The sequence below is a fragment of the Battus philenor genome, unplaced genomic scaffold, assembly GCF_028537555.1.
Source record: "Battus philenor isolate CCGP_79_NKW_IND1 unplaced genomic scaffold, ilBatPhil1.0.hap1 SCAF_22, whole genome shotgun sequence".
NCBI lineage: Eukaryota > Metazoa > Arthropoda > Insecta > Lepidoptera > Papilionidae > Battus > Battus philenor.
The window spans coordinates 5,691,229-5,718,039 of NW_027181685.1; the positions used below are offsets into that span (position 1 = coordinate 5,691,229).

General features: G+C 33.6%; 1 protein-coding gene across 2 annotated transcripts in view; it reads left to right on the top strand.

Annotated features, from left to right (window-relative positions):
* toy (twin of eyeless) overlaps positions 1-26,811 on the top strand; it is an 88,429-nt gene that overhangs the window by 46,152 nt on the left and 15,466 nt on the right. For both annotated transcript variants that reach the window (XM_068766843.1, XM_068766844.1), the window contains exons 5-7: positions 9,008-9,224; positions 22,513-22,665; positions 24,481-24,563. In XM_068766843.1, the coding sequence (XP_068622944.1) occupies positions 9,008-9,224; positions 22,513-22,665; positions 24,481-24,563 (453 nt within the window). The remainder of the gene's footprint in view (positions 1-9,007; positions 9,225-22,512; positions 22,666-24,480; positions 24,564-26,811) is intronic.

Below are 26,811 nucleotides of genomic sequence, written 5' to 3' on the forward strand. Positions count from 1 at the left end.
GATCGCTCCTCAGAGCATTCACCCAGTGACCTTGGAGCTCTGCATCTACCAAATCCTGAAAAAATCAATGTAACACAAGTCGCACCTCTTATAGCAGATCTATATCCTGCTGATTACAATATACTTAATCTGTAAATATCGATATGATTAATCGATTTTCTCAAAACAATGTAGTTGTAGTAAAGCTTTGATATGTTGTTTCAGTAATTTGAGTAATACTAGCTAGTAGAAATTACCGTGATAGCAATACTTCTCATTTTACCTCTCATAGTGGCCTGAAGAGAACGAACGATACAATTTAAGCGCCGTTTAAAACTTTTGATGATAATTTAATACACATATAACATGCTCGTTTTGTCCTTTTACGTGTTGAGCAAGAGATGAGTTATTAATTATTAAATTTAAAGAAAGTCGCATCCGTGCTTTACGTAACACTTTGTTTAACTAGTCAATTTGAAAATAGTTTTCTAATTGACTATTATTTAATTAACAAAGGGCGTCGCTAAGCGGATTGACGACGTTAAGTCAATATTTTATGAACGTAAAAGCAATTATTAATAAATTAAAAATTAACACTGAATATCTAAGATAAATGAGTGCAGTAATTTTACATTTATTGATCTTAGTATATTTTGTGACATTGTGGATGCAATGTTACCTTATATTACGGAGAAACCTCATTAATAAAGCTTCGTATTACTTCTCATGAATCAAAATATCGGGCACTCTCCTTGAGTGGATATAACATGAAGTAATGGACTCATGGGTTCCAGTGAAGCAAACTTTAACCAACTTACCTTTTCGAGAAAGTAAATTATTGTTATAGTAAATGTAGAGCGTTATTCTAAAACTGATGAAACTCTTGTTTATTTCACTACTTTCTGATGACAACGATTGCAACGAACGAACTATCGTATTTAGAAATTGAATAAACAAATATATTAGTAAACATTATTTTAATTTCAGTTTGTGGTTTTGCGTGCAGTGTTTATAAAATAACAACTAAGAATTCTAAAAATAGCTTACATCACATGTCTAAACAATAATCACTACTTGCAATAAGGTTTACTTAATAATTCTGCTATTTCCTCTAATTTATTTTTAACCATATAAACCATATTATAATAATAATAAAAAAAGTTAACATCATTGCAAAGTTAATTTCATAATATACAGTGATAAAAATAATTAATTTAAAAAAAGATTGGGAAATGAGTAATAAAAGGCAAACCGTTGACATAAGCAGAAGAAATTTAACAAAAACGTTAACGTTCGAAACAAATAAAATAGGCAATCGATCAACAACAGAATCGATTATCCGCGTAAATGCCGATCTTGTTTGAGAAGGTTTTTAAGGTTCGGACCACCAGCGCCGATTGATCTCTAACACTGGATCGATGATCTATCGGTTGTCGCGCGGTAATGAGGTGCGTGCGTCCCACGTGACAGCTGTCATTGCGGCCGTGACGCGGGAACGCCCGCGTACGGTTCATCGTCAACAGGGCTGGCTTTTAGCCCACCATATCTATATCCTACCAAGAATCATAAAATTTGTTGACAACACCAAATTTGATCGCATTTTATGCCGATTTTTTATATTACCTAACTTGACTTTACAAAACACTATGTCACGGTTATGTTAGATGAATCTTTATGAAAAAGTGGATATTATTTCATGGTTTATATTCGTGTAATGTATACACCAGTAAGCATAATATAGGAAGTCCACCCTCAAGGTACTCTCTGTTTTTAAGGTCGATCGACGAGGTTGATATCCGATTAATCGAACACTATAAAGTTAATACAAACAATGTTAAAGAAATACTTGAATTAGCATCACTATCATTATTTAAGCTTCAAGGCGTCGACTTTTGGAGATAAACCTTTCGCATAGATTTCCGATAGTATTGCTTAGAAGAGGACAACATTCAACGCCTTTTGACAACCTTAACCAGGTCTTATTGTTTAACATTTGGGTGTACGTCATAAGCTGCGTTTACTGATCGATTCTCTCCGCGCTAGAACTTTATGACCGCAATAGCCTATTCGCGACACGTTAGTGTTTTTGTTCGTTTACCTCGTGATTTCTGTATAAATCTCCTTAATAAACCCCAAACATAACCCATGGCTCAATAAGCAACGCTTACCCTGAACTGAGCAACTGAGTATTACTGCCTTTAGTTAACATTAAGTAACACTTTTCCTAAAGTCATCGGTTTTTCCATAAAAAAGCAACTGAAGCGTGAGTGCAAAGCAATTGAAATGAGAGGGTTTACTATTGCATTATTAAATTAATACGTTCTAGAAGATACTAGATGGCAGCCCTAACAAGTACTATCACAGGTCTTGTCGCGAAACATGATATCTGCCCTTGCGCCACAATTGCCCGCCTATACCGGTTTCATTCACCATTGAGATACATAATATGTTACTGTCACTGTTAATGGAAAGACATGCGGGGCTGGATAACTACATATTTGCAGGTTAGGCATATTTAAACCATACTTCTTGATTAATAATAACTGTTTTGTTATAATATGTATTCATACAAATAAGATGATTATGAAATGATGAGATTTGAATCTTAATCTTATGATGAATTAAAAGATGTATATATCGATATAAATAACACATTACTGATTTGACTTTTGAAGTCAAACACGTGTGTCGTAGGGTGTTGAGTATGGCTCCTCATAAGATATTGTTATCAATTTATAAATTTATAATTTATGTATCTCTAATACTAAAACAAAAAGTATCTGTGCACAATAGTTCGCAACAAGAATCAGGAAACCTCCTTTATGATATCTTGCAGAATAGGTCGAAGAAGAGTAAAGAAGATTAAAGAAGTTCACATCTCCCCTAAGATCGCTACGATGGTTGGCCTTGCGCTGCCCGCATGCGGGGACTTCCCGTGATCTTAACTATGTCATCAATTCACTTCGTGGTGAACTTACTTGCATCGTGTTTACCGGTGCGTAGTTGCTAGTTCAGAATTTTGGGCCCCAACGGCTATCCTCTTCTTCGTTCTTCTGTGGATCTCCTTATTTAATTGATTATACGAAACTACTAAATTGCTCCAAAACGAGAATAGGAATTCATTACAATGCTTTATTAATATTGATTAAAATTCTATCTCAATATATAATGTTTTAATATTATTTTTCTTAACTTAAGAATAATGTGCAGGCTTGATTACTTTAATTTAAAACTAATATCAGTTTACACTGCCTTCTCTTCCTGCATGCGAACGTGGTTGGCATGTCGCTGAGTAAAAATCAAACCGCCTGTATCTTGTTACATCGTATCCTAATGAAGAGATAATTTTACTACAGTAAAAAAAATAACAGAATTATTTGCTTCCATTTTTCCTTTTCAATTTCGAATGAAGATTTGGTATAAATTAGTTCCATTCTGTCTTATGGAAAATGTAAATAATATTTTAAAATCGTATAAGTTACAACAGGAGATACAGTTCAGTAATCGATTTTCTAACTGTGGTCGACAATAATTAAGAACGACATACTTTATTAAAATATTTTTTAATACTTATTTTTCTCTTGATTTGTTCCTCACTCGTTTCTATCAATAACTAATCGTTTTAATAAAAGTAAATTTTGAAATTTAAAAAAGAGAACCGATTTTTTTTTTAATTTAATAGTCACAACGATATCATTGGAGATCTATTCATTGTTGTAAGTTTGAACTCATATTTTTATACATTGTACGTATCGAATTCGACCAAATTTATAAATAAATCGGACGAAAGTTTCAACCGCTTCTTACAGGTCACTGGTTAAAATTATTTGCCACCAACTTCGAAAAGATAGTACATTACAAATAAAACAAAGTGCTTGATCATGATAATTGAAATAGTAATTGCGTTATATTCAGTTAACCAGAGTCCTTATTTTGTAAATATTGTATTTAATTTTACAAAAATTGTAAAAAGGGTCAATAAATAAATAAGTAAATATTATTATTCTAATTTTAATTTATTGACTTTTTATTTTAAATCTATGTCGTCATCATCATAATCATTTTAACTGTAGTCCCGCAGTACATCCACAGCTGGACACAAGCCTTCAACCTAGATTTCCAGTAGGAAGTATATTCATGTACTATTTTATAAACCATAATATGTATTTTTAATTGCTAAGGTAATTTTTAATTTGGTTAAAGTGGTCACACTAGTAAAAACTCTAGGTTTGACAACGATATGTTTTACTTACGACAAAGTAGTGACGAAATATCCAATTATAATTAAGTAAGAAGTTTAAAGAGTATGTTACGGATAGCCAAACAGCAGCTGCGACCACTGTTGCGTAATAATCCGAGAGAACACACGGCACAATATCCGCCGCGGTGACATCTGAGCAAACATAAATGAGGGAACAATTTAAAAAGGATTTCGATTAGCAGCTAACCAAACGAAAAAATTCACTTAACATGAAGACGTAGGAAATAGAAGAAAACGAAGGAATATATTTAATTAACATACGTATTAAACGTACCCTGTATTCTTTAGTTAGATTAATTTGAATTGGAACCATTTACACGATTCTCATTTTTTTGATAAGTGTTAAAATTTGCAATGTTAACATCTACTACCATTAGAATAAATAAAATTTCCTTTTGCTTGATCTACTTTGAGAGACCATTTGGGAGATTACCGCAGCGTCCTTTACAATTACCTTTAAAATAGTAATTCGTAAGCGTTAATACGTACCGGTTTATAGATACAATACTTAGTAAAATACCGGATTAAACATAGATACAATTGTCATACCAATTACAAGTAAAACCTATGGAAGAGGTCTGTGTCTAGCTGTGGACGTCCTACTGCTAAAATGATAACGATGATAAAGATTTTTGTGATGTCAAACACGAAATACTTTGGAAGATTTTGTGATACAAAAATTTTTGTATTAACACACTGCAGTGGACGGAATTTACTACGTTAATCTCACTGGTCAAATATTAGAAAAATACATCAATTGTCCGACTGTTTATTTAATCATAACCTTTTAAATCTTCATTCGCTAATAACTAATACACCATACTTTTTATTGTATACATAAAGAGCTATTTAAACTTTTTTTTGCCTAGCCTTGACCCCCTATAGATTAGATTAGGAAACCATGTTTATGTAATGTATTCACATTTCCCGTGAATGAGTTCCTATTCGAACGTTAAATTGTAAAGCTGAAAGATAAATCCTTTTTAAATTCTAATAGGGACACACGTACGGACTTTAATCTTTTTCCGTTCCGATCTGATTGGTTAAAGAGCTGTCAAAAACAGAAGTCGTGTTTTGAATGCACTTCTCTTATTGGCCGATCCCGTATTCGAAATTAGAAAACATTTTTTTTTGTGACATGTGTCTATAAAGAGGACTGCTGTAATTGGAATTTAGGTTTTTTAACGCTGCAAATGGCGTACGGGAATTATAAATTCTGTTATTTTTTGCTGGTATATATATTTGCCCACCTCGTTTTATGTTAAAACAAATATTTATACTTGTGCCCGTTTTTTTTTATTTAGTTCACAACTAGAAAAATATACATGTCGTTTAAAATTGACAAACTTACTTAGTAAACACGATCTGTATTTTATAATTGAATTTTGAGATATAGAAATTTGATGACAATTTTAATAGAATTTTACAAATATTAAAGATAGCCGATGCTAGAGAACTAGAGATTATATCAAAACTTATCTGTTAGAATATAAACTTGTATGAAGTGGAAAACGCTGCCCTATATTTGTTCGACGAAATGTCAATAAGAACAAATTTCATCATTTAATCGGTAAACAAGTCTACGAATTTCTGGTTTAACTTTAGAGGCGTTTAGTGGAATGTGTTAAAGTACAAAATCAAAAAGTATTATTTACAAAACAAATATAATAAATTGTTGTTAATGTATTTTTGATACACACTTGGGAAGTTATTAATTGTCATGGACTCTTTGTAAAACAAAATTTGTAAAAAGCAATTGCCGAGTTTGTCTCCGACTCTTCTCAGCAGATCTGCCTTTCGAGGAAGTGGTGGCTTCACGTATAGCTGTCAATGCCAACATTTTATGATGTCTGGCGATTCGAAAGTGCTTGTAACAGTCTTTTCGAATAAAAAAAATGTTTTTTGATTTTAAATAACCTATACGAAGTAATATATTTACAAATATTAACATGAATTTTGTTAAAAAAAAAACTTATTAGAAACTGTTATTCGAGACGTAAACTGTAAACATATCTAGCTAATAAGAAATAGCTTTTAAATTTTCAATAAGAAACATAAACATCTAATATAAAATATGGAATACCATATATGCAAAATTAATCCATAACATGGCGTCCATTACGCCCCGACGTAACAAGTAAAAAACCATGGCTTATATGCCGCATAGAAGATTAAAATGCATGTACCTTTTTATCTCGTACAGTTCTGTGCTAGGCTAGCCCGTGCGTACATTACCTTCCATTAGCGGTACAAGGGATTAAGCAGAGAACTATGCGCAACGTGAAGCGATTCTCTTCAAAATGTACGAATTTTGTTACACAGTGTATTTATTTACTTATTTACAAGATATACATTCTGTTAACAATGACTACATTCATTTTAACTTTAAGTAATATTTATATATATTATAGACATTATCAGCATCCGTATTATTATAATTTAATTTATTATCAAAATTATAATTAAATCATAGTCAAAGATGCTAAAGGTGACATGCTTAGCAGCGTATATCTATCAGCTGACATAATAATGCTGATGATGATTTATAAATATGTTTTACTTATTAATTTTCACAGATATTTATATACGTATATGTATAGTTATTATAGTTGTTTTATATTTCCTCTTGTGACAATCGTATACACGGAATAGCCGTAATCCAATATTATACAGTAGAGATTTCTGTGTATCACACATGTTCCAGACGTACGCTCGAGAATATGTCGATATAATAAAGTTATTTTCGTTTACAGTTTCTATATAATCGTGATAATGACTATTATCACACAAACGCACGAAAATACCGAGATTAATATATTTATATATGTCATTAAAGATTATTAAAAAGTATGTAAATAACATTTGAAAAATGAATATTATTTCGAATAGAATGTTCTAGAATCGTCTGTTAAAACATTTCAGAGCGACATCACATTTTACAGCGCGTACATTCGGTATAACAGAATCGCAGCCCCTCCACGTCGCGACTTCCCGCCCCGAAGAGGGAAAAATACATTTTCCCCGTTGCCCATGGCAACAAGAAAACAGATATTATATCCAGGGACGCCCCACCGGAGTAATACATAGACAGAAGTACAACAGACAGGACCTACGTGTTAAAATGGGCATACATAGGGTGTTATATTTGTGTGTGCCAGGTTTTTCACGCATGCGTGCTTTTTCGCCGAAAGTAGATAGATATTGGGGTTTTTAGGCTCCGAGTGGGGGGAGTAGGGTGGCGGTTCCCTAATCTGTGTCCCTTTGAGGCTCCCGATTGGAATTTAGTAATCATATTAGATTTTAAATTACACGTGCACGGAACTTTAAAGGGTGGGGGACCTGGCAATTTATTTCCTATTAGATAGTTGTTTACAGTTTGGTGGAGATGGAAATTTTGTTTATATCAAATTATTGATAATGAGAATTGGTTTCGGGGAGACATTTTAAACTCTACTATGGCGAACCCGAACTTAACGTTTATTTATACTAAAGGAATCCATGATTTTTGTTATTTAATTTATTTATTTACTATTATATAACAGGAATCAAAAGAAAATCGGATGTAATAGACAAAAAAATAAATACAAGTGGTTGATTATTATAATAAAATAAGAATTTTAAAAAATCAAGTATGTTATGAACAAATAATTTGCTGGAATAGTAAAAAAATCATTTCTCTTTTTCCACATATTAAATTATAAAGATTAAAACATCTGTTTCTTCCTAGCTGTCAAATTTTAACGTCAACAACAAAAAAGTCGGCTGTTTTAAAAAATATCGTGAATCATAAAGCGTTACAATTAAAATAAAATTACATTGTTACGGAAGTCTAGTACGATAAAAGAAAGGATTTTTGTGATAGTTGTTTATTAATAGGTCATTATGTACAAGTTGTATTTACATATTTTGTAGTTTTGAGGGCACGAAATGTGACATCTATTGCATTTTTATAATACGATATGGCAGGAGTAAGTTCTAGCGCGAGCTTCAATTGTATATGTATTTATAAGATATGCAAACAGGTATTAAAAAACAGTATTGACATTGACAACGTAAAATTATAAAATATATACATTCTAATAAAAATTAAAAAAAAAACAATTTTACTTCACATAATACATTTTTAAAATTTGGTGAATAAAGTAGCAGAATTTATCTGTAATTGCTTTATGTGCTGGTCAGTTTATTCTGATCAATGTTTGAATTTCAGAGTAATATATTTTTTTAATTATTATGGCATAAAAATGAAAAGGTTTATTTATCAAGAGCCAAGAACATCTTTCAAAGTTCGATGTGGCTTGCGAGCAGTAGGTTGGCCACCATTGCGATACGGTTTTAAGTATCGGTGACAACACTTTAGAGAAATATGACACATAAAATTCTGTATTATTTTAGTTTACTTAATATGATACGTCTTACTAGTTTATAAATTAAAGTGTTTGGTTGTTTATATACGAAACCCATATCACTTCATCATTTTACCTCTAATGCTGGACAAAGGGCTTACCTCATTAATTTTTAATAGGATAGATTGAAGCGGTCTGCTTCTAGCGTCTTCTGTCGAAATTAACTTCATATGTCCAAATTATGTGTAGAAATATTTCGTTACGAACCTCTCTAATTTTCTATAATGTTTTTAGTAAAGAGACCAGTAAAATATGTCTGTTAAAAATAGTATGCCGAACTTCTGATTTTTATTTTATTTTTTATTGTATTACGCTAAGTCTAAAGAATATACCATCGTTCATACAGTGAATTGATCTCCAGGTGTCATCAATAAACCGAGTGTTAAGGAACTTGGCGTCCCAGAAGGAACAGGCGGCGTCGGCGCAGAATGATAGCGTTTACGAGAAGTTGAGAATGTTCAACGGGCAGGCGGCGACCGGCTGGTGGTATCCTGGGCTACCTACAGCGCCAGCTGCACCGGCGATACCTGCACCCTTACCTCCGCAGCTCAACAGGACCGCTGAAGAGCATAAGCGAGGTTTGTCCAATAAACCTTTACGCTAAATATATAACCGAGAGATTTGATTCTAAACTTTTTTAAGTTTAAGTCTGTTGAAAATCAAAACCTTCAACTATGATTCAAAATAGGTTACATATTTTTTCATATCTTTTATGTTACACGTGTTCGTTTCATTTGAAATATTTCTATGGAATTCATATTGATATTGAAGTGCAAAAGAAATGACGTGAATATATTTAATTTCATTATTTCAATTCAAATTTTCGTACATCAAGTCTGTAGCAACATGGCCGTCTTATACCTATGTTCTTCTGTCTGTTGTATTCTGTGTACCGTATTTTACTTTACAATATTAATTTTGCTCTGCAATTTGTGAAATTATTAAGATCTCAGTCTTTTATAGTTTACTACAAAACTACTACAAAATAATTCATAAGTCCGTTCAATTTAAATCGTTTTCCTATTGAACGTAGGTTACGAAATAAAACAATTGTCATCTGTAGATTGTAAAGCTGCCAGTGTTCAGCTAGGACTGCTGGAGGTATGGCGATGTCAGCGCGGCACGACAACGCGATGTCCTTTTTCTATTTCCCTTTGAACGTGACTCGCGGGAGCCTTTGTGAACTCAGTGCGCTAGGGTTGACACTGCATTGTGCTAAGCGACATGTTACTTGATTTGCAATTTAGACTACTAATATCTCCTTTACATCGAAGTTTAGTGAAATAATTACTTATTTTCAAAACTAAAAAAGCGTCCATGGCTTTGTTTTACACGACAAAAATTTTTTTTTGGAAATTATAAAATTATAAACTAGGATTTTAATTTACTTCCTCTTGGGGTCTTGTCTCGACCCCTATTCTTTTATTAAGATATTTATAAAGTTTAAAATTAATATAAAACAATTCAGTTGCCAACCCTATGAACTTTTATTCAGTAATTGTTCATAACTACATTCGAATTATAAAAAGTTAAGTACAATTCAATCAGTTTTATTTTACGACTCTAACGCATTGTTTCACTTGATTTTCTTCAAAATTTTGAAAGGAAAATGAATCTAGTTTTACGATGAAATATTTACATTGCGCATCCCTATTGGCACTTTCCTCAATTTTCTTGAATGGCGGTAGTGGCGGGGACTGAGGGACGTGCGGGGAGAGAGACGTTGTTACGTTAACGGAACACCTCTGAGACTTATTTTTCCTTTATATATACATGGAAGCATATTACTTCCATCTGCACGTACATCGTAACGTTCTCGTCTTAACTATGTATGTTATTTCTTTGGGAAGAAATCTAAGGTATGCAAAAGAATACCTTGTTAAGTTACATGTACACAGGTGCCTGGTTATAGGCGTGAAAGCTTTCAAACTTTTTAATCACTAAAACTAAACTTTTTAATCACTGAAAAATATGTTACGTTAATTTACAATTTTTTTGTAATGAGACAGAGGACAATAACTTTTGTCAGTATAGTCTGCATGGACAGATTGTAAAAAACGATTAATTTCAAGATGTAGTAATTCGAATTTTGAAAACGTTTTTTTCCGATTAAGATAACGGTAATATTTCTGATACTATTGATTTTTGCATTTGGTTTACCATACATTAAATGATGTAAAATGAGTTATAAATTCACCACTTACAATTTTTGCACCTATAACCAAACGTCCGGTATATACTAATGCCTAGAAAGGTAAATAACGTAGACGAAATACACAGGAGATTCGGAATATGAAATGAGGTTTTAAATTTTGTATAATCATTCGAACAGTTTGAATTTAATAGGCAAAGTGTAAAATCACTTATAAAAACTAAGGTTTTTAAGCTTTCTCACTCTAAAAAAAATTGACCACATAAATACTAATCATTTGATGGATCGTGGCAAGTAATAATTAACGTTTTCACTATTAGTACAAATCTTTAACTTGAATCAATAAAGTATTAATCAAATTATTGCCTTATACCTTATTTTCAATGCCCGCGTCCAGCGACTCACCGAGATTTTGACGACGTCCTCGCTCCATCGAGTAGAGGGCCCTATCATTGTAAATTATAATACATAAAAATCTTACATTAAATAATAACAAAAACAGCGTGGTTGGTTTTCAACTTCCTAAGGTATTATGTGGAAAGATTACCATATGGTATCAGACTATTGTTATTAATCAGAACTTTAGTGTGTCTGTGTGCGTGAGTTCGTTTGAGTATGTTTGTGTGAATACGTAACTGCACATATGTAAGCTATCAATTTAAGTAATCATATAGACTAAAAAGTTTCCAATGTATAACTTATGTGTGAGAATTGAATCATTCTTTAAATCTTGCAAAGCTGACTCGCGATAGCTTCCACTCCCATCGCCACTAACAAACACAAATTTTGCGCAACCTTCGTTGAACTAGCACTGCAACTCTGTAAATTTAATGCCCCAACCAATTTCCACGAACAACTGAAAATATGAGCTGCGGAATTACGTTTGCTACGGTGTAACTTTATATTATATTTCAAAACTTTTAAATTAAGGAGATTTTTTCTTTATTATAACGTTCGGTGTGATTTGATTTATTTGTATTTTTATCGTGTTATGGAATTTCAGGGGGTATCTTCAATAATAACATGACGTTTACAGATTACACAGGTTTAGGGTATAGAGCGCAGAAGGCCTATTTTTTGATAAGAAAGCTCAATGGTTTTCTCTGGTGTCTAGGTTTGGGTCGCTAGGTACTTGTTTATCATCAAAATTGATTTTAAGTAATCTAATACAAAAAAAACTTATGTAAAAACAATACGCAAAGAAAATCTTTATTTATTAGTTGCCCCAAAATTTTTTATTTGTTCGAAAAGACGCAATAATTTTTATTAATCGTAGTAACTATTTTGTAAATTTATGAGTAAAACATAATCTTCGGAATAAACCCCTATCGTCACCTATTATAAACAATTTAGCCGAAGGACGCCCGCTGCTGTTCATAGGCCTTCACGGCAGATTTCAACGAGACCGGTAATAAAGAGTTTACATCCACCGTCTCTTAGCGACATATATATAATACGATAATTAAAATTTTAATATAAAACACATAAGATCGATATATGCCCTCGAACATGCCGAGAATCTGATATAAAAATTGAATTCGAATGTTATTTACAATAATATTTATTTGAGTCGATATGTTTAAAAAACAACAACAATGTTTTTTATGTCTAACTAAACATAAACATACGCACGTAGTGACGGTGAAGATGCTGTCGACGTTGCGAATTAACTTTTGGCTGAAAACCGCTCAGATTAAACTTGTTAAGTGTGTTCTTCAGATCCACACTTGCCACGTAACCCTAGTGGCCGCACGTGACGTGACTTGCAACCAAAGTCCGACGGGCTGGACAATGGTTTGTTTACAGTTAAAAATACAGTTTCACTATTAAAAGATTATTTTTAAATCTGTCTACAGAATTATTAATAAATTTCTAGCTTATTTGTTGTCAATCAATGTATATTAATCCAATCATATCGATGGTCTCATAAATCAATTAATGAAACTACAAAAGGCTTTTTCAAAATTCCGATTACTACATATAAAAATAATTGTTGTTAATTTTTTGCTCACCAATAAATTTAACATTAATCCCTTTGACGCTTTTATTAATCACCTGTTTTAAGTATTGCCTTCAAATATGGCATATACCTATATAATAATAAACCATGATCTAATAATTTACTTAACTGCTATGTGAAGTAATTGAACATAAGAGTCGTAATTTTAAACGTTTATAGGTATGATCTATGATATAGGGGTACAGACGAATGAAATGTCTATGAGTTGGTTTCTATTTTAATTATTAGATTTCTTATTGGTATAGTAAGTTTACAGAAATAATTAATGTTTTCATAAATAACTAGGTTAATTTACAATTCATCATAATCATCACCATGTCTATGTCCTCCGCCAACGTTGACCTGTCTTTCGTTGCCCGCATCCAGCGATCTCCCGCGACCTGGACTCTATCTTTGGTCCACCTAGCAGAGACGCTACCCACGCGGCGTCTATCGACTCTTGGTCGCCACTCAAGAACCTTTCGGTTCCAACAGACTACGAGTGATATCTAGCTCACTGCCACTTCAGACAGACAATTCTTCGTGCGCCGTCCGTCACCTTGATTCTTCTGCGGATCTCCTCATTTCTAATTCGATTTTCTTTATTATTTTTATTGTTTATATTATACGTTTATTAACTATATAATTGAGTATGGATCAGAGCTCATGAATAAAGAAAATTAAAAGAATCGGATGTTATACGGACATTACATTATACGGAGCAATATCGTGTAACTTTTGCTGTATACGGGCACCTGGTGTGGACATCGCTTAATATATTTTTTATACATTTAATATGGAAGCTGTGTGTATTTGCCGACGGCACGGCGACTTAATTAACTTCGGCTACAGCATTCTGTTTAACAAATTCGATTGCAGGCCACTCGGAGCGCAGCGCGCCGGGCCTGCAGTTGCTTTATATAATCTGTTACATTCTTGTTCCAGCTATTTGCTTTATAAAAACTGTTTACTGCCAGTACTAGCAGTATTCTTTTTTTAAAGATGGTCTTATCGTTACACTTTTCATAAAAAAAGTTAATTGTTATTTGTACAGAAAATACGATTTTTTTTTTTCAAATGAATCAATGCGTAAATAAGTTCGTATATTACAAGCCGTCATAGTTACATAACTTCTAGATATAACACAAACGTCATGATTCCAAAATTACAAAAATTAATAGCAATTAAAAGCATAGATGCGTGTAGCATACAATTTATACTTACACAAATTAGACTTGTGTTTTACTGGAAATTGTTAAAAAGGTTTAAATCTATAAAAAAAACAGAGTTTGTAGGTTTGAAATAGTATAAGATTATTGTCTGTTGACAGTGTTGACTTACAGCACTGAAAAGTTGTCTCTAACTCTGCGCCTCATTCTCAAGGTCACAGTCGATCAATGAATCACAAGGAATGCTATGCTAAAGATTTCTCTAAGAGATTCAGGAATCGCAAGATTCGTAAATGAACGAAAATAACGGACATAGCCCGCGAGATCAGTACTTGCTAAAGTAGCCATGGGCAGGCTACATAGCGCGCAGAACCGACAGCTCCGGGATCTGGGACCCTCAAAATGTACAGATGACCTTGTTTAAGACTCAAGAAAACACTAACAACATCCTGCATTTGACGATTTCGATTGTCGATAAATCAATGTGTTATTTTTTTGTTATATTGCGAAAGTCAGAAGCCAATGTGATTCCGAGTTCGTTCGGAGTAAAAAACCATATTGCAATCTCTAACGCCTAACAATTTAACATTTGAAAAGCCATTCGCCTAAATTGATCTGCCGAATAAAATATTGTCCATCGCACCGTCCGCCAGCCTACAAATTTTAATTTTCAACTTGCTGTGTTGTTCACGGCTCGACGAACTCTGCCAATGTTTCGGAAGTACACAGATAAAATAGAAACAAAATGGTCAAAACTAGTTTCGTTTATAAACGTTACAATAAAAATCTTTTATTGTGCTCTAAAGTAAAACACAGTCGAAAAAATGTTATGAAATATGATAAAAATTTATGGTAATTTAATTAAAAAAAAAATAAGTATCAGTGGAATTTAATATACACATTTTCACCGACGTACTGAATCATTACGATATCTCTGAAATCATAAGGCTTAGTGACTTTTGGTATAAATATTACTGTCGTATTATTAATCCTCAGTATTTAAAATACACATTTTAAACGTCAAAAAAATGTTGGAATGGTTTTAAATAGATAGCCTTTTTAACATATTTTGGTAATGATTTTTTACCATGAAAATTCGCTAAAAAGCGTGTCAAAACCTAATCGAGTTATTACATTAAGTCGTTGATGCATCCGTAATGCATGGCATTGGTTAGGAAACCACCTGGGTACACGATAATCACACAGCGTTCGGAAATGATTAGCGGTCGTACAAATATCGCGCGAATGTGTCGAAATGGATAATAAACTGTTGGTGATAGATAGAGACATACATATGTCACGCAGTAAAGAACTCAGATTGCACTTAGCGACAAACTATCTCTATTTTTTAATTATTAAACTCATTTCCAATTTTATTATTTAAATACAAGCTCATGTAAACTATTACATCGGCATACATCCCTATAAACACGAAACTGGCAGATAGATTCTATTAATAACATAATATTAACTCTATGTACTTTGTGTAGTACTTGTGTTTAAAAATAGAATTTTAAAATAAATAATTTATAAAAATAAATAAAATTCCGTACACGTTTATCTTAAATACGACTATTGTAAGTAATATTAGCTTTTTTGTTTATCACTCCTGTTTCTTTGCGAAACGAAATCAATCAATCTAGTCTTGGGCCAAAAAAAGTACACGATGAAAGAATTTGTAAGATAAGTAACAAAATTCTAGTACTAGCGTTTTGTTGCAAATCAAACCGAAATGTTAGAATAATTAAGTCATTTCCTAATCGTAACGTTCACCTTATTTGAACAGCAAACTCATGCAGAAATGTTTTACATAACATGTTTATATATTATTAAATTTCTAATGACTTACGGCACTAAAAAGAGGTCTTCTTCTTGGGTCTCTCACTTCGAGTTTTATAGGTAAGCTCGCAGTCGCGTCATTTTGCTTTGGAGAGGACTATGCATGGGATTTTTTAACTAGATCAGATTAGAAAAGAAGAATTCCGTCGACGAACGAAATTCGTCGACATTATTCAGCGAATTGGAAAGTTAAATGGCAGTAGGCACGCCATATAGCACGTAGAACAGATGACCACAGGGGATGAATGGATGAATACCATGTAATCGTAAGACGTCCATCCACAAAATGAGTAGACAACCTTGTTAAAGTCGTCGAAGAAGCTGAAGACATACCCATTAATCGCTTTATTGGAATTATATGGGGCAGGCTATGCTGGCATAGCCGTAGGCATCAAAACACTAGAAGTGTCACTGAAATCATTTTTGAAACGGCGCGTCTTAGATTTTTTTATAGAAATAAAATATGAAAGGGCCTCGGTCATTTCCGCGCATTGTTTGCGGAACTTTTAGCCACCGCGGCGGTATAATTAACAAAAACAATACAGACAATGCATTAAAATTTCGCTCTCCAACTATCGGTTACGGCTCCCGCGTCGATCACTTTAGATGGAGCGCTCTCAGTTAACTTCCGAACGGTTATGTGGCAACAATAGCGATTTAATTGGACCCGACGAGAGGTCTCGTTCGCAGTGTAATTGACTTTAAAATCAAAGAGCGCTCAACGTTTAAAGTAACACGTGTTTAAAAAGTTTAATGGATGTTTTACAAGTGCCCATTGATTGCGAATCGGTTTTGTTTTGAGATTTTTTAGTTACACGCCTCAATATAATTATTGAAAGTCAACTATTATGCAGTTGCGGTGTAGTATTTAGGGACGCATAATAACTATAGTAAGACACGAGCTTTTGTTCCATGATATCTACACTTGAAAATGATATAATATCACAATTGCTCATAAGGATAATTGGAAAATTGTATCAAATGGAAAAAATGAAAGACATAATAACACGAGGTGTCTAATATGTGATATGACTCGTTAGGTTTACTGTTGCAAAATATATCTGAGAGTTGATATTCACTCCTGAGAGGATTAATTCCTTTAGAAAGTTATAGAAAGATTTCGCTGTTATACCTCTCGATTATACCTCCAGCGCATACAAATTAACTATTACATTTTTTCTACTTATTTCTCAGGCTACGTCGTAGCATTTGTTCTTCTTAGTTGTGTTGGCTTTAGGTATATTTCTATCCGAGGGTACAATATGTAACAATGACATAAATAAATTTTGTTTCCAATTTTTAAAAAAAAGATCTACAAAAAGGATTTAAATAACAGTATTAAAATTAAAAAATGTATAATATTAAAATGAATAATTAGCTACGAAACTTCTACACTTATTTATATTTATTGACATATAGTAATCAAATATTGTATGTGGTAACAGTTTATATCAATAAATATAATAAGGAGAAACGAAAGGAAATTAGAAAGCAAACATCTGTTATTAAATATTGTTATAATTATTATATAGGCATTATAAATAATCCGTAGATTAACGATGACTTTATTGTTATTGATTTTGTTTTTTTCGGGCAGCAGCATCCTCTGCGGACCATAATACTATACTAAGATTGCCAATCTGCCCGTTGAGCGTGGCAATTATGGTAAATCCCCATAAAAATATGGGCTAGAATGACGTAAACATCGAAAATATACAGACTATTTATCGTGGTCGTCCCGTGTGTCCACTTTATTTTTCCTTATCAACCAAGTCTATTCAATAGTTATCTGGAATCGATAAATCCGCCATTTGTACTTCATTTTTTACGCATCCCATCCAATTTCTTCCTATGTTCTGTTGATGTACAATAAAGAGTAAATAAATTAACAACTATATGATTGTTTGGACATACCGTGTTTCTACACATCTCGTAAAAGCGACTAAAATTTTAAGAATATTAATTACTTGTTGTCATAAAATAAAGTAAAATTAGAAGTACATATAAAATCCCCTTCTCCAAAAAAGACAAGCATCACTCATCAATTGTCTCACTTGGAGTCACAATAATAAAAACTAAACCTTATCAGCCCCAACGCTAAGTAATTTAGATGACCCTGCCGGGGACAGTAAAGCGAATGGTTGATTACAAACAACCAATCTAAATTGACCTCTGCACCTCCCCTGGCGATAATAAGCTCCTGTTAGTAACGAGTGTCGGCATGTGAGGTCTCGACGGAATGGTTAATCTTGGATAATAATAATGTCTTTATTAGGGTGCGTCTACTATTCTCCGGATCATTTAATTCTCATTTATCATCATGTTACATTGCTTCAAAAATTTACTTTCCAAACACGACATTTAATGTACGTTTTACGCACCAAAATTATACGTTTAGGGTTTATTAAGGCGTTAATTGTTATTTATCAATACATGTCTACAACTTTTAAATACGATGCTATATTTATAATAGTATTCATGCGTAATTAAAAACGTTTTTTGTTCAGTTAAAAAACGAGAGTAAAACTCGGTTGCGGAAGCGTAGCGAATTAGGCGGATCGCGCCTTGTCCGGCCGCAGTCTGAGGTCGCGGTCTCGTCCGCGGCTCAAGTCATAAGCGATAGCGTTTGTTATTAATATTTATTATAATATTATATATTTATTATTATAATGAAAACGATTCAAAATAATAGCTTCGTGTAATTTAACACGTTTATTGTCTATTTTATTTAAACGGTAAAAAATAATAATGTTATCGATATGAAAAAATGTAAGTTAGGTAATTAATTTGCATAATTTTTGATTAAAAATTTAAATAATACGGAATATAATTTTTGGTTTTCGGTCATTCGCGAGTCCGTGCCCGCTCACCTCGCGCGGCCGAGTCCCGGGTGAGTGACAGTATCGATCTCACATAATCGCGCTCCGGCAATCGCCCCCACCTACGACCGTCATGTCCGCCCCGATAACTCCAATTCCGCTTTATCTCTCCGCTCCGACTTTCTTCGCTCCCCTTTCTACTTGTTTTCTCCAATTTTTTCCCGCCGCCCCCACTTTTATTTCGTTCCTTTTCTTATTTTCTTACTATTATTTTCTCTTATGTATTTTTCGTGTTACGCCCCGCCCGGGGCCCCGTCTGCCATCGGTATTTTCTTCAATCATTTGTAAGTCGTTATTGGTGGAATTGTGGCTAAGTGCGCCGCGGCCTCCAGGGCCTGTTTTGTTTTTTAATGAATTCCTCCTTTATATTCTGTAGCGATAAATAATGAAAAACTTGAATCATTTGGATTGAATACCGTTCGACTTTTTCTGCTTTAACTATTTTTTTTCCTTTTTATTTCGTTTTCAAACTTTCGTTTATAATCTTTTCATAAAGTAGGTTTTTAATGGCATTATAATTAAGAATTATAATAATTAATGATATCGATGTAAAACTCCGTCTTGTGCATTTTTGAAGGTTTATATTTGGCTACTGTAAACTAATCTCCCAGACAAAATACTGTATTTTACGGAAAACAATAGACACTTATGTTGAAAATGTTACGTTAAAAAAACAACTAAGTTTTTTCGCATTATAATATATGCACATTTCATTCTGATTTAGCTAATGTGAGTATATTATCAATTTATGCAAACACAGATAATTAAAAATAATAGATGTGTAGTTAATACGATTAAATGTAATTATTAAAACCTTCGTATTCATGTAAGTCTTGTATTACAACTTAATTAAAATCCTCGCTTTACCAACAGTAGAATGAAATCTTTATACTTCAATGATTATCCGCCTACCCGACGCATGCATTTTCGTTTAATGACGTCACATGAGATGACGTGATAAAGGCGCGCTCACACGCGGTGATGTGGTAAAGGCGCACACACACGCAGCAACACGTCAACGCGGCCGATCAATCAAAATTGTCAACCGATTGGAAAGTCCGCCGTGTTTCGCCGAGCGGCTGTCGTACATCAATCATGCCGCGAGACGGGCGCCATCAAACAGGGTGTTATAAGCCGTGCATGAGAATTTTCATACTGTCACAAGTGCTTTAAGCATTTTCTGAACGCAGTTTAAGAACGTACGTGATGTTATCTACAGTAAACATTGATAATTTTATTTTTTATGTTGCATAAATCTTCTTTCACGTAGTTGTTTATTCCTAGCTATTTCATCATCATTTCAGTCGCGGGAAGTCCATTATTGCAAATAGGCCTACTCTCTAGATATCGTATAGGACTGGTTAGAAGCGACCATGCACCTTGTAGGTGGACATCCTACGCTGAGCATACCGGCTCGTGATTTTAACTATAGAACTTTAAGGCCCCCACGGCCCACCTTTATTGCGATATGTGACCTGCCCATTGCGACTTTAACTTATCAATGCGCTAGTCTATGTCGGTTACCTTTCTTCATCTACGGTTCTAGGAATTCCTAATCTCGTTAAGAAATCATTAGCTATTAGTAGTTTTGATGAATATTGAAAAAAAAACCTAAGGACATTCAAGACGCGTTCTCATTCCTTAATACGATCCCCATGCCATTAGCAATATTAACCCACAGCTACAACAGCGGCGAATCGTCGCAAAAATGTGACAGATTGCGTAACAGTCCTCCTATTCGAAGAAATCAGCAACCCGTACACATTGCCGAGCCGGGAACCGAACCCGGCTCAAGTGGTTCGACCATAAAGCAAATTAATCAATTAGCCGAGGGCATGTCGACAACATTACGAGTAACGTTTAATTTTGCAACCGCCCTTATTTGGGGGATGGAAACAACCATTGTTACTTGAGCTGTACAAATGAGTGCGTCGTTCTCTGAGACAGGTCGCTGCAATTGGTCCTCTGTTACATTTTTGTCTGTAATTCTGGGGTGCAATTGAACAATTCTGCTGACGCATTTGCTTGATAGTTGTTGAGTGTGTTTTGTTCGAGCGGCTTGTGTTGATAGTTTATGATGAAGAGCTCTAATGCACCCCTGTTTAAATCTATTCTTGTAATTTGTATACTCAGAATGATGTAATAACCTTACCTCTTGTATCGTAGCAATAACCTCCACGGTATTACGATCGAGGTCTCTATTAAAGAACTAGTGACAAATGCTATACGATAGTAATAATTGTTTTTAAGCCGTTGTCACAGTTTAGCTAACTTTGCTTATTTATTAATTTTAAGCGTAAACCTACGAACTTTCTACCAGTCAGTATCTAAACTAAAGATCTATGACAAGATGTGCTATGACTCACGGCATAGAAAAGACGCATCTCACTTCTTTATCATGCATCACTGGCAAACTCACTGTCGCTCAAGCCATGGAGAGGGCTCTGCGAAGGATTGCTCTACGAGTCCCGTAACCGACATAGCGGCTCAGCATATTCAAGTGGCAGTGGGGAATAACGCGTAGAACGGTTGCCCGCCTGGGCCTTAAGGTTTTGAAGTGCAGACCACGGACCTAAAAACGTTGCGTGTAATGTTTAACCATAAGGTGGATAGACGTCTTTATTAGGGCCATCGGAAGACTATGACAACTGATCCTATTGGACGGGCGTCCATGGGCTGGAATGGTGATGATGGCAATTTAAATTTAAAAATATTATTAATCTAAGGAAATTTTTTATCTGATTGATGGTTTTTATAATAATTATTTTTATGTAATTTTATGTTATATTATTGTATTATTTATGTATCTAAATAAATAAAATAACGAATGATCATCTTTTAATGTATAAGCTACTTAAACAAGTGGATGTTGTCCACTCAAGTTTATAATTCAAGATTAAAACCATAAGCATAGAGCAATGACAGACCATCGGTAGAGTACTGAGAATTACGATCGCACGTTGCGACTTCAATTCCCGGTATACAGTCATATATAATTCACACTTTATGGATTATATAAGATTGCAACTGCTTATAAACAAGTTTCCAGAAGATGGGCAGCATCCCCTGCGTACCATAATGTTAGACTGCGATCGCCGGCCCGCTTGCCTAGCGGGGCGATTATGATATGTCCCCCCATAGATATCTTTGGAGAAGACATATACTTTGTAGGGGGCGTCTGTAGTCTGAAACGACTACAAGTATTTAAAAAATAGTAATATTGAGATTATCTACAATATATATAACGATAATAATTATACAAACAAAATGAAAATAACCAATGTGCCAAAAGACCAGATTGTAGAACAAAATTGGAACCAAAGGTGTTAGTACAAAAATATTTCATTACTTTTTATCTTAATGTGTTGTGTAATGAAAAATATTGTTAGCTAATATAAGTAAATACGGTATTACAAGTTAAATGTAATAATGAAATTGGAAAACTGGGCAGTTTTGACTTAGGGAATGGCCTGGTAGTGTCTGAGAACTAAGGCAGGCTTGGAAAACATTAACAAAGGACAAAATTGCAGAGTAATCTATTCGTATACGGAAAAACTTATGCTAGAGTTTTTACTCTTGTAGTTGATGACGATATCTGAGACACTTTAAGTGTAATATTATATTATCTGTTTGCAAAACGTGACGAAAATATTCTCAGTAAGTTCGTTGGACGACGCCGGACGCTGGTCGCTTCTAACCAGTCCCCTTGAAAATTTTTGAGGAAGACCTATGCCCTACAACTAAATTTATAAAGATAATATTAGAAACACAGTCAATATCTATGCAATGAGTAACTAACTTAAAATCTAACCTAAAATGATATTTTAGCAGATCCCCTGCAGTCGGAAGCGGGGTCAGATGGGAACAGCGAGCACGCGTCCTCTGGCGATGAGGACTCGCAGATGAGACTCCGGCTGAAAAGGAAACTGCAGAGGAACAGGACCTCCTTCACGAACGACCAGATAGACAGTTTGGAGAAAGGTTCGCTTTTATTATTGACTATCATACATTTTATCAATCACATTACTCGTAATAACTGCTTAGTATATTAGACTTATGTATGTATTTAACTTCTTTGACCATGTATAATTAAAGAAACAGACACAGACTATAATTAATTAAAGTCAGAACAAAATACACAAAGAAAACTATATTATTTGAAGGGATACTGTTGTACAATAACCTACACAATGGGTAAAAGAAATGAAAATTTATTTTAATATTTAAAAACAAACTTAAATAAACATGTATGCATGCTTTAGTTTAAGTAGAGAGTATCCATCGACCCGATTTAAAAACAGTTTGTCTCATTTAAAGTAACTTAGCGTAAATTATATGAGAATAAATCCTTCAATTTCGTTTTTTATTTTTCCTGTGAAAAACTAAGAAACATATATATTGGTACTTCCTGATTGTAAACTACCATGAAGTTTCAGGTCAGTTCTAGAGATATCATGTAGAGTTCTTTAGATGTCTTTCTTCCATCATTTGTGTTAAAATTTAAATAAATTATGCGAATTTCGAGAATGAAATCGATGTAAATACTTAAAACGGATGAATAGGCTGGCTTGCTGTCTATTAAAGTGTAGTAAACACTAATAGAAAAATCATTGGTTTTAAAAATAATTAATATCGTAACAATAATATAGTAAAAAAGAGCGTTCACAGAAGTCGGATTACTCTAAACTAAAATTAATTGTTACGTACTATATATACTGTACAATATATATAGTAGCAGAAGTAGTCTGTCACATTTTGACATAAAAACAAATAACATGTTTTAAATTGTTAAACAGGGTAATTGGAAATAGGAGTAAAAGCTTTGAAACTTTTTTGCTGACAAATGAGCCTTTACCTACTTTAAACCTTACTTACCTACCTTAAAGTTTGCTTTTAGATACTCTTAAGTTAGTTTAGTTACCTACTTTAAAGCTGACTCTTATACCATAACCAATAGACCTGTATATATAGACTAGAAGGTTGTAGATGAAAACCGTGATATATAAAATCTCTATGATCATTTCCCCATTAATTCTCTCTACGGACCTGTATATATCGACGGATAAATTGTTCGCGAGTTTAAAGTAGTAATAAAGTTAAGGGCATGCCAACACTTCGGCGTAAGCACTCCCTGGAGCCTTCATAAACCCATTTCCCAATGTTCCTTTCATCTTATTTATTGTTTGTCGTGACACAACACGGTTATTAGTAAATAAATAAATATTGTCCCCCGATGTTTGCCGAGCTCTCGGCCGGTGGCGGTCCGCCCAATTATTGATGTTGGTTCGCGTTAATCTCAGTTTTTGTTGCTTGCCTGTTTGCACTGTTCTATGCGACGGTTTATTGCTTTTCTTTGAACGTGTCGCCAAACCCGGCGTTTTATTTACATCGTTATTAAAAAAACTAATTGACAATTATATACGTATTTATTTTTTTACTTGTGATTCTATATTAACTACCATTATTTATTAATGCTTGCTGCTTTTGTTCCTTTGCGACCCTAAAATAAGATCATAATATATATAATCATCAGAATAATCAAACTAGTTTACAAATATGTGACATAACAATCATATTATAATGAAAAAATTATAAAAAACCTATTTCTCATTTCAGACTTATAATGTATGACTTATATTTGTTAAGTTAAAAATAATATTAAGCTTTAGTTTTTACTCTAATTAAACATAATAAACCATCTGACAAATATACAGAGGGCCGGAATTATAATCAATACATGTTTACTTATGATGTTGAAAAATTAATAGCGTATTAACATATTAATATTGTCTACAGAATTCGAAAGAACGCACTACCCGGATGTTTTTGCGCGGGAGCGACTGGCTGAAAAGATTGGATTGCCTGAGGCACGTATCCAGGTAAAATAAACTCCAGTTTACAACGCGGTAAGAAGGCTGTGTCGATATTGTCTGTGCCTCACTAACTACGGAAAATGGCGGCCCGCGCAAAATGGCCGTTGTTTGGCGGGAAAAACTCCTGTAGCTGATTATTCTTCTACTTGCTTTTTCGTTTATGTTTTTATCCTTTCACATCAATAGTTATATAACTAATCCGTTTAAATCTAATATCATATAATTTTACGATTTACATTTCTTTTACGAATAACAGTATTACAATTATAAGTTATTTATTTGAATTTGAACGGTATGAATGAATGTCTTGCTAAAAAGGTTATTTTATTTTACGCGAAATATACCGTTACAAAATTATACAAATTATTATTTATTAATTATTTATTTGGTGTCATAAGTAAGGTAGCCAAATACAAGCTTTCTCCAATAGTTTTTCTATTGATAAATAAACTTCATCAAATTTAATAATAAAATTAATTTAAATGTATGCAAAAATGCAAAAAGTTTTACATAGTAACATTTTTCATTGATAGTGGGGCGATGCGTTCATAAGGGTGTGTTTACATTGCGTGTTTACATAGGCGCAAGCAGCATGTAGATGCGTCTTTAGCAAACAATCTAAAAAAACAAGGGATAATAATAGCCCGAACGACGAACTGTAAATATACGTATATATTAACATGTTATATAATACGTTTGTTTATATCGGGAGGGTACGTTATTATAAGGAATGTTTTTATTGAGCCAAATTAACAACGGCCCGTGTTTATCTTCCGCTTGCACACAATATTTTTGTTTATGAAAACTGTTGGTCACGTCTGGCTTTATAAACAACATGTAATTTTCGCGCAGAAATAATTGAAATGTTGTCACGTCGACCGCGGAGAAATATTAAAACTATTATTTATTTCACTTATTGACTTTAATCATAGTTACTTTTACACCACAAATTACGCTATCTATCAATTACGTGGCCAGATTTTATGTAGCCAGTACTGACGCACGCTAAAACAAACTTTGACAGTAAGTGAATGTTTGTTTTAATATTATAGGAAATTACTATGTAATTATTAAATTCCTAAAATATTAACACATTTAATAGTATAAAAACAATATTATTATTTAAAAAATTCTTTGATGTAACGTTCCAAATTTTGTTTCTTTATTCATTCCACACCCTATGATACGTTAGTACTTTATTCTCTTGCTATCTCACAATTATAAGATAGGTAATGTAAATAAATCAAGTTGAAGAGGCCTACAAATTAATTTCGGACCTCTTTAGCTCGCTCAACAAACCACTGAGATAGCTATGTTAGGGATTTCTCAATTGAATACAATACGTAGAGGAGATACGTAGATGAACGAAAGTGACCGACATAGTCCAGCACATTGGCAAGTTGATAGCGCTTAGGACGTCGAACTACGAACGGCGAACTTAGAATGTTCAGCAGTGACACCAAGAACTGGCTACTGCGGTGTGTTCTGCCAAGAGATGAACCCTTGTTAAGATCGTTGGAACTTTCTGGTTGCACGGCACATCCAATCGTAGCTATTATAAACCTACGAAGCAAACCTAGCAGGCTGACCAGTAGTGAACGTCTAAACTGATACTTATTTTGCAGACGATCCTGCAGATAAAGGGCGTTAACTTACTATCTAGTCGGTGTTCTGTATAATACTTCAATAGAATTCATTCCATTATCGGAAGAACGTTGTCATGTCATGTTAATAAAGTTAAAAGGTTGCCATTTTGATCAAGATCTCGAAAGATACGAATATATTAATTATATAAAAAATAAATCGACAAATGTGTTGCTACGCACGACACGGCTAATTTTCTTTGGCTATTACACGGCTAAACACCGTAAAAATTATGAAAAATAAAAATTTCAACAAATGCAGTAAAAAATGAGTTGCGAAGTAAATGTCAAAAGCTAAGTAAAATGCCAACAGCGACTGCAAATAAGGCGTGTAAAAAGCCTTTTAAACGCTTCAATAACACAAGACGGTTTTACCGTATCTTCCCAGCGCACGTTTACAAAATTATGCATGAATTTCGCATTTCATCGGAGCGTATAAAAGAATTCCTGCCCCACTTAGCCAGTCGCCACACTCGCCGTTGCCAACAGTTTAAAACGTCGTTTATCACGTCCCGGCAACTTGGCGCAACTCTTATAATGGTTTAATGTAATTTCAACTGCAACCTTTTAACTACGAAGAAGCACTCACCGACGAAATGGATACTACAAAT